The sequence below is a fragment of the Gobio gobio genome (genome assembly GCF_949357685.1).
Source record: "Gobio gobio genome assembly, chromosome: 4".
NCBI classification, from domain to species: domain Eukaryota; kingdom Metazoa; phylum Chordata; class Actinopteri; order Cypriniformes; family Gobionidae; genus Gobio; species Gobio gobio.
The window spans coordinates 60,293,237-60,302,703 of record NC_137100.1 but is presented as its reverse complement, the minus strand read 5'-3'; the positions used below and the strand labels follow the sequence as shown (position 1 = coordinate 60,302,703).

The 9,467-nt window shown below is 35.0% G+C and overlaps 1 protein-coding gene across 1 annotated transcript; it reads left to right on the top strand.

The window, feature by feature from the left end:
* The first annotated feature begins 2,586 nt into the window (after positions 1–2,586).
* On the top strand, positions 2,587–7,487 carry LOC307125247 (uncharacterized protein). Its single transcript, XM_079814982.1, has 4 exons — positions 2,587–2,730; positions 4,628–4,867; positions 4,988–5,167; positions 6,996–7,487. The coding sequence occupies exons 1-4, from the start codon at positions 2,691–2,693 to the stop codon at positions 7,199–7,201; spliced, it is 666 nt and encodes a 221-aa protein (XP_079671108.1). The 5' UTR covers positions 2,587–2,690; the 3' UTR covers positions 7,202–7,487.
* The last annotated feature ends 1,980 nt before the right edge of the window (positions 7,488–9,467 follow it).

Sequence of the window (9,467 nt, the reverse complement as noted above, 5' to 3'; positions counted from 1 at the left end):
TAATAATTGTAATAAAAAAAATGAATATGGTAACTAATATTTCGTCATTTATTAATGCTGCCTTCACGTGCTATCGGAAATTTCCTAAACCATTTCTGAAGTGATTACGAGCCCATTTGTGAGCACGTTCATGTCCAAATTTGAAACTAGTAAACAAGTAGCCTATTTACGATAATTCCGATAGCACGTGAAGGTAGCATAAATTCCATAATTTAATTTATATTATTAACGTTAATACTTACAGGCTACTTCATAAATTCATTCATTAGTATAATTTTCAGTAGTATTCATCCATTTGTATAATTCAAATAAATTACTTATTTATAATTATAACATGTAATTTAGTTATTTAATACTAAAAGTTAATGATTTTAATAACGTTTTTTATAAAAAAATAAATAAATAAATTATTAAATAAAGTTTTTTTATCAAAAGGCAATTTTGCTGTTAATATTCCCAGACACTAGAGGGCGATAAAGCGCTGCGCTCTCCTTTATAATCACGATCAAAAACATCAACAGAAAGAAGAAACGCGCAAAAATGTAGCATAAAATGACTTTGAACTTTGAACACACCATAAACAGTATTTCTCTTGACATGTTTTTGAAAAGAAATGGAATATGGATCATTTTAGCACTTGTATCGCTGTAGTGGCAGGTGTAACTGTGGTGTGCCTCTTTCATTCAGTCTTTTACACTTCTCACGTCTCCTTTAAAACTCACACAGTCTTCGACTCCAAGCGACATTTGCCAGGTTCTGTTTACCTTATGACCAGATATGTTCATGAATCTCTCCGCAAAAAACGGGGGCAATTGTGGAAAAACAAAGACTCAAATGACGAGCTTGTTTTCACTTTGATCAACTGCAGGTAAGTTGACTTAAAGACACTTTAGTTGAATGTCTATGATTACTAAGTAATGTCCATTCAATTAAAAAAAAAGTTACCAAACTATTTATTGTTTATATGTATTTATATATTATTTTATATATTTTTTCAGACTAAATGAATGTCTTTTTTATAAACATCTGTCAAGCATTATATAGTCATAATGTTAAAAAGCTCAATGAAACTCATTATAAAGTGTTTTCCAGTTCTTAATAAGTAAACAACCCTGTAATTATTTGGTACTCATCTGTAGGTATGATGCTGTGTCTTTGAGGAAGTTCTGCAGTGTTTCGGGTTATGGTTGGGACCAGTGCTTAATTTGTAAAGTGGGAGGTCCCGGAGCGCAGAGGGGGGGTGGATCCGGCGACTCAAAACGCAGGTTGGAGGTAACGGAACAAAACATTTTTTACACTGCCTATAGCAGTGCTTCTCAATCTTTTTTCAATAACGTACCCCCTATCATTTTTTTTCTCAGCCAAGTTATTAAAAATCATTTGAGATAGAAATAAAAGTTATGACTATAGTGATATGCCCAGTCAGAATTATTAGATTTATTAAACAAATTAAAAACATTTGCAATAATAAACAATATCACTACCGATAACGAGCATCATATATAAATAAAATATAGGCCTATATTTTAAATATATATATATATATGTATTCGGGTGACATTAATTTTTTTATCACTTTCATTAAATTTTGCTTTGTAGAAAAAGCCTTTCTTTGAAACGAATTTCGTTTTGTATAAATTGTATATTAATTTTAGTAAATGTTGCATTAACTAATTGCTTGTATTTAATAAATAAAAAGCAAATATAACAGACAATATAATAACCGTGAAATGGAGGCACCGGTGCGCCGCGTTCAGTTGCATTGCGCGTGAACTGCAGCGCATCTAATCATAAATAAATTAAACTCAGCATAGGCCTATGCATACATTAGCCATTAAATATATTTGTTGCATTGGATGGTATCCTTTCTACAACAGACCAGGGATTTCTCGCGGCTCGCATCAGAAGAGCATTGCGTCAATAGACCGCAAAACAAACAAGGCCGCCTATGTAGCCTATTCAAGGCAATTTTTATTTTTATTTCAGAACATGGACTGCACGGGTGCGAAATGTAAAAAAATACACTGCATGAATTGTTTTCACAAGCAGTTATTTTTCGGAATATTAAATTAACCAAGAAAAAAAAAGTAGAATATAGTATAGTATATATAGAATATATATATATATATATATATTACTACATTTCATATAAAACTATATAGTAGGCTATTTTAATGATGCACAAATAATCAACACAAACACATCAGGTCGTTATCCTATTTATCCAGAACGGCCCATACAGCATCGATAGTGCCCTCGATCGGCCTCGATTCTGCTTCTTTCTCTACACCTCGTGTCCAGTGCATTTTTCTAACATCGATCTCAAGGCTCGACAACAAGCGCGAATAGCATGTGTCACTTTAAGTGCTTCACCTTTCGTCGTCCCTCTCCCCTCCCCTTCAAACAAAAAAATGTATGGAACTTTCATAGGGAATAAATACGCACACAACCAATAACATTGAACACTACACAAATAGTATTTTTTTTTTTTTTTTAAGACGATTAATTTGAATAGTGACATTTGAGGTGCCGGATTCAATAAAAAAGGTTCCGGATCCAACATCGGAGGTGCCGGAACATGTTCCGGCGTGTTCCGGCTCAAATTAAGCCCTGGTTGGGACTATCCTGACAGTGTCTTCAGAGATGTTCCCTTGTGCTATCCCGAGTTTCTCTTCGCCAGACTGCTCACCATGATTGTGTGCTCGGAGAGATTCAAACTAAGCCCTTTGGGTAAGATCGTATGGCTCTTTCTATTATAATTTATCAAACCGGAATCATCTAAGAATCAAATAAGAGCCTATATGGATATATTTGTCCCCCACAATCTTGTCCAGTCTGATTTTATTTCATTCATATATGATTTTTATTTGCCCTCTTAAGATTTACAAATGCTATGGAAGCTTGTTTCCGCCACAGAATAAAACATTTTAAAAGGTAATTGTGACTTTTTATCTCACAATTGTGTTTACATCTCACAGTTCTGACTTTTTTTCCCTCAGAATTGCAAGATCTAAACTCGCAATTGCGTGTTATAAAGTCGTAAACTTGAATTCTGACTTTTTAACTCGCAATTCTGACTACTTTACTCAAATTAGTCTCACAATTAAATAAACTCACAATTTCAAGTTATAAAATCAGAATTGCATGATATAAAGTCAGAATTGCGAGATATAAACTCACAATTTCAAGTTATAAAATCAGAATTGCGAGATTTAAACTCACATGTGTGGAAAAAAAGTCAGAATTGTGAGATATAAACTCGCAATTGCCACTTAATATCACACAATTATGAGGAAAAAATTACCTTTTTTATTTTTTTATTCTGTGGCGGAAACAAGCTGCCATACAATACAAATTCTAATCATAATTCCATTAGAAATAAAAAATGTATTTGAGGCGAATCAATGTGTAAATAATTCAGATATAATATACAGTCAGCAAAATAAACAGCCATTTGAAATATGAAAAAATTGACCCGTCTTATTTTGACCAGTCGAAATCACATTTTCCAGTGAGATCTGTAGCAATGTTATATAACTGATAATACATTTAAATAATCTAGATTAAATATTACAAATACAATATTTTTAATGCTCAAAGATCTTTTAACCCACAAGATGAAAATAAGCACATCAGTGTGTTCACATGCATGACAATTAAATGTGTTTTTGTCATTTTTATTAGTTTTTGTTTTAATGGCTGTATAGGCTTTATCCATTTTTATTTCAGTTTTAGTTTTTGAGTACACCAAGTTAAACTAAATGAGAATTGTTGCCCTGAAATTGCGAGATTTCGAGGAAAACATTCCATTGCAAGTTAAATAAATTAGATATTACATATAATTCTGTAAGTGTTGCGCATTTGATTGGTACAAAGAAATAGGCTATGTGTATTATGTACAACATTTGCAACTGCTTTTTATCACTTAATCAGAAGCACCACCATTTTTAAATAGTGTCTTCTGTTACATAGTATTGAAAATCTAAATAAAGCTTTGTAAACACTTACATTTTTGCAACACTATAAGTGTGTCCCATCAAATGTTCTACACACACTTGCAGTCTTCACGCCCACTTGAACACTTGGGACAAATACAGGAAATGCATCATGTAAGTAGACAAGTGGTCAAGCGCAAAGACTGCAAGTGTGTGTTTGGACAGGCCACTAGTGGTTGAAGCAGTCCAAATTCAAAATACTGGACAGAGTTGTTTCCCTCGCCCCTGCTTCCTCTCAGGAGGTTGCCAGATTGAGGACACGCAACTGGAATAAGCGCAATTGACAATGGAAGGCGACGAGTTTTACATTGTAAGTTCATGAGTTGAGTTATCCGTGATTAATATGTCTCTGTTAATATGTGGATGCTGAGGCTTATTAAGTTGGGTAGAATCTGTGATCTCTGACCAAGTTTGTTTGCTTGCGTCCATGGCTGCAATTGACAGTTTTTCTGCCCTGGCATTTCCTAAATCTCTGCAAACATATAATGGTATTTGTATGCTTTAGTACAGTAACAAAATTACATTCAGCACCGTTAACCTTATTGTATTTCAGTTGATGTTTATTTTATTTCAAGTAATCAAAATGTTTTTCATGGTTATAGTTTAGTTAGAATCACTACTATTTTCTGCAGGTCTGTTGACTGTCCGTGAGGTCTTGAGTCTGACCGAGCCCGTGGATGAGCTGAAGAGAGGGACGTTCTCCCTGCAGGCCAGAGTGCTGGTGTACAGGACTGTTAGCGCGGGAGTGGAGGTGGATCTCACTTTAACCGCATCCAGACATCAGCAGACCGTATGGACCAGCACACTGACTCTACTTTCTCCAAACAATAAATTCAGGCCTGAGGCTCAGCCTGACTTGGAGATCACCCATGGTAAGGGACCCGATGGCACACAACGGACTCCACACATATCAGTGTCTGTGAAAGCGTTTTATTCTACATGGCACTGACACTTTCAGTTGCTGGATGATTTGAACCTATGTTTTTTCCCAGATCCTGTCTCAGAGAGATGTATCAGCTTGTCTGTTCCTTGGTCCACCGGTGTAAGATGTGCCTGGGTGTTCGGTGACCTCTGCCCTCTGCATGTGTTTTCGTCGCTGGGGTTTACCTGTCCCACCGCACACATGCTGTGGATGTTCTCCAGATGCATGGCAGAGATGGAGAAGCACAATGGTAAGTAATGTTTGAAGGACTATTCCCACCAGCAGTGGAATTGCATAAATCAAATCAAAGTTAATTTATAATGCACTTTTTAAAAACAACTGGTGCTTATCAAAGTGCTGTACACACATAGACGAAAATATCAATAATGCAAACAATCACTAACAAAGGGGGGGGGAAAAGAAACAAAAACAAAACAAAAGCACAATTAAATGATAAGAAAGCAGCTCTCAGATAGTGTCAAATGCCAGACTATAAAAATACGTTTTTAGGCTAGATTTAAAAACAGCAAGTGTTTGAGCTTGTCTAATATAAAGGGGCAAACTATTCCAGAGCTTTAGGGCTGCCACAGCAAAAGCCCGGTCACCCCTGCTCCTCAGCTTTGCCCGTGGATCGACTAAGAGCAAATGGTCAGCAGACCTTAGAGCCCTTAGCGGAGCATAAAGTTTAATCAGGTCTGAAAGATATTTGGGTGCTAAACCATTAAGAGATTTAAAAACAAACACCAAAATCTTAAAATGGATCCTAAACTGGACAGGTAACCAGTGAAGAGAGGCGAGAATAGGGGTAATATGTTCCCGCTTTCGTGTACCCATCAACAAGGCCTGACTAATGCCAATACAATAATCCAGGCGAGTTGAAATAAAAATATGCACCAGTCTTTGAAAGTCTTTAAAAGACAGAAAAGATTTCACTCTTTAAGTTGTCTCAAATCACTGTCCATAATAACACCTACATTTTTTACATAGGGCTTAGCAAGTGGACTCAGTTCACCAAGGTCCAAATCTGATGACTCATATGTACCTCCTGATGTAACCAGCATAACTTTTGTTTTTTTTGTTCATTAAAGCTAAGGAAATTAAGTGCCATCCAGGCCTTAATTTCCTCCAGACATTGCAATAGGGGGGTTAAAGAGCAAGTATCTTGGCATTTCAACGGTAGATACATTTGCGCATCATCTGCATAACAATGGAAGGAGATACCATATTTCTTTAGACTGTCCCCCAAGGGCAGCATATACAGGGAGAACAAAATAGGCCCCAAAATAGAGCCCTGGGGGACCCCACACGAGGAAGTAGCTGTTGAGGAGACAAATTCTCTGAGGCAAACTGAAAAAGTTATTTCAGACAGGTAGGATCTAAACCATCCCAATGCAGTATCCTTAGTCCCAACACATTGTCTTAAATGTCTTTGTAGGTCCATAGGAATACACAGCTTGAATTGTCTTTCACTGCAAAAGTTTGCATTGTTTAAATATCCTATCTCTGACTTTTTATCTCTTATGTATTACTTTATTAAATTAATTTTATATAAAATGTTAAATTGTGTTATTGTTAAACTCAGGTCCTAGAGGGCCACACACATTATTATATAATTAAATAAGTATACTGTATATTATAATTCAATAATTAAGTATATATTATAATTAAATGTTGGTATATTATATTTAATATTACATCACATTATTTATAATATATTACATTATCAATATATCAATAAATATATAAACAATATATATATAATGTTAGTATATAATTATTAATTATAGTATTTATTTGATATTACATTATATATTAAAATATATAAAAGATTAACATATATATTATACATATATTAGTAAAGATTTATTATTTATAATATATTAATAAATGATATACTAATATAATATTTATAATATACTGTATATTATATTAGTATATATAATATTTATATATTATGCAGTATATATAATACTAAAATGTAATTATTATTATAAAATGTATGATTATTTTTTTTATCTACTTATACTATATATTTACTTTCTCCAATGTCATTTCATCCTCTTTTTCTGTACCTGTAGGAGTTGAAGTGGTGAGAGCTCCACTGACTGTGTCAGTCTGTTACAAACACGCTGTGTCTCTTCCGAGGAAATTCACCATCAGAGTCAGTGAAAACACTACTGAAACCTCAAGCACAGCATCATTTTCAATGGAGGACCACAGAACCAGGACACTGTACATCTCAGGACAGATAAAACAACAGTCAAAGCAGAATCTGGTGATGTAACTCTTACAAGCAGGATACTAAATGCTTAAAGTCGGCATTAAATGGAAGTTGCGACTTCTTCCCTTCCGGGACGTATATTTGTCCATGGGGAATTGATTGGATGGTTGGGTGGTTGTGGTTTGCTATTGGTGGATCTCATGTGAGAGACAGGTTGCCCCGCCCTAACACGGCATCAGAAAAGAGAAGAAATGACACTGCTTATTTTGATTAGGGAGGGCACATTCATTTAAAAGAAATAATGATGTGCACTGATAAATCATTTATAATAAACACTGCAATATTCCATAAAAAATAAGAATTGTCCATTTTGATTTGATGATGACTTTAATGGCAGGGGTGTTGGACAGGGGGTAATGGTTGAACTGGTAGAATGCTGATTATTTCTAAAGACTGGAGAAAGGTTGGAAAATGTCATTGTAAGATCATGTAAGATGGATCTCCATGTCAGAAATATCAGATATATTAGATAGACATAGACTGTACAAAAATATGGATGTAGTGTTCCTGACGTCACCCATATGATTCTGAAGAGCAGTTTTGAAGCGTTAAGTAGGGTCGAGCTGGCCGTTGCCATCTTAGCAGAGCATCAACGCGTGTCACTCCCGGATAACTGAAAATGGGCGAAGAGGGGGGACGTGGGTGTAGCTGAGGTGATGTGATGACTGACAGACAGCAGACAAACCACAATCCACCTGTCACTCAAAGTGACCACGCCCTTAATTATGCAGGACTTTAAGGCTTTATACAATGTAAGCGAATTAGTTATAAAAAAATTAACCCCCCTCGCAGTTGACATGAAGGGCAAAATTAGATATATAGACCAAAACCACAGTTTGTACCAGGCTGTAAAAAAAAAGCATGTTTTTTTTTCTGCTGTAAAGTTGGGCATTTTAACATGGGGCTCAATGAGATTCTGCTCCCTTCTGGAGCCTGTCTCTAGCGGCCAGTCGATGAATTGCAGTTTAGTTCACTTCCGTTTTGGCTTCAAGAGAAACTAGGGGAGGTTGCCGCTTAATTAGATCCGACCCCAGATGCCAAATCCCTGCCAGTCTTCTTTCAGCCTGAGAGTTTGACAGAGAAAGGCAGGGAAGAGCAGAAGCAGGAGACAAAGTGATGATAATAAAAAGAGCAGAGTTTTTTTAATAATCTTAGTTGTGTATGTTTCAATGCACATACTTCATTTGAATGTTTCAATGTTCAGACTTCATCTGACCAGTACAAATCCAACAAGTGTTATTATACCACAGCAAGTACAATGGAAAAATTACTCACAACATCGTCCTGTGACGTTAAAAAACTTAAGACATTCATTTATCTCCAACTCATGAAAACAAACATCCCTTCAAACCACACAATCATACGATTGAACAACAGTAGCAAGCATTGCAAGAGCTAGGAAATAAGTAAAATGATTAGTAATATAAAATATAAAAACATAAAATGACATGAATAATAACAATCAAATGACTAATAAATTATTAAATGATAAAATAATAATAATATGAATAAATGATTAAACGATAAATCAAATGACAACCACATAAACAACTAATGATTAAAAATGATTATACAATTTAACCATACAAAACACATATGAATGGTTGCTCTCTTAAAATAACACACAGGTTTCTATTGAGAATTCTTATATCCTTCATCATGTAGGACTAAATTATGATTTTTTTTGTGGAAAGATCCATGATAAATGGTATTACAAATAGTTTTATAAAAGTGGACTTAAAATTATTAAAATAAATTGCTACAAAAGTGTTAAATATTGCCCATTTATACATGATTTGATTCTATATTTTTGGTTTTTGGCTTGCATTTCTTGAACAATATTGTATCAGTTTTAATCAGCGTCTGTATCATTGGGGGAGGAGTTGAGTGGAGGGCCGTTTCTCATGAATATTTCACTCTCTCCCCTCTTTTCTTCTCTTTCCCCTTCCCTACTCTTACACACACACACACACACACACACACACACACACACACACACACACACACACACACACACACACACACACACACGTTTAAGTGCTCCATGTGTATTATTCATTAGTATGTTTTCAGTGTATTTGAGGAGGGGGTTTCTCAGAAGCTCTTTTCAGAACAAGATAAATATATTCTTACTTTTATATCTGCATATCTGTGTAATAATTCCTTTTCTCCAATTTCATTTTTGTATGATTTGCAGCGACTGTTCATTTTAAACATCTAAACCACTAGGCCAGTGTGATATATTTTGTTCAGTTGAGTACTTACAATA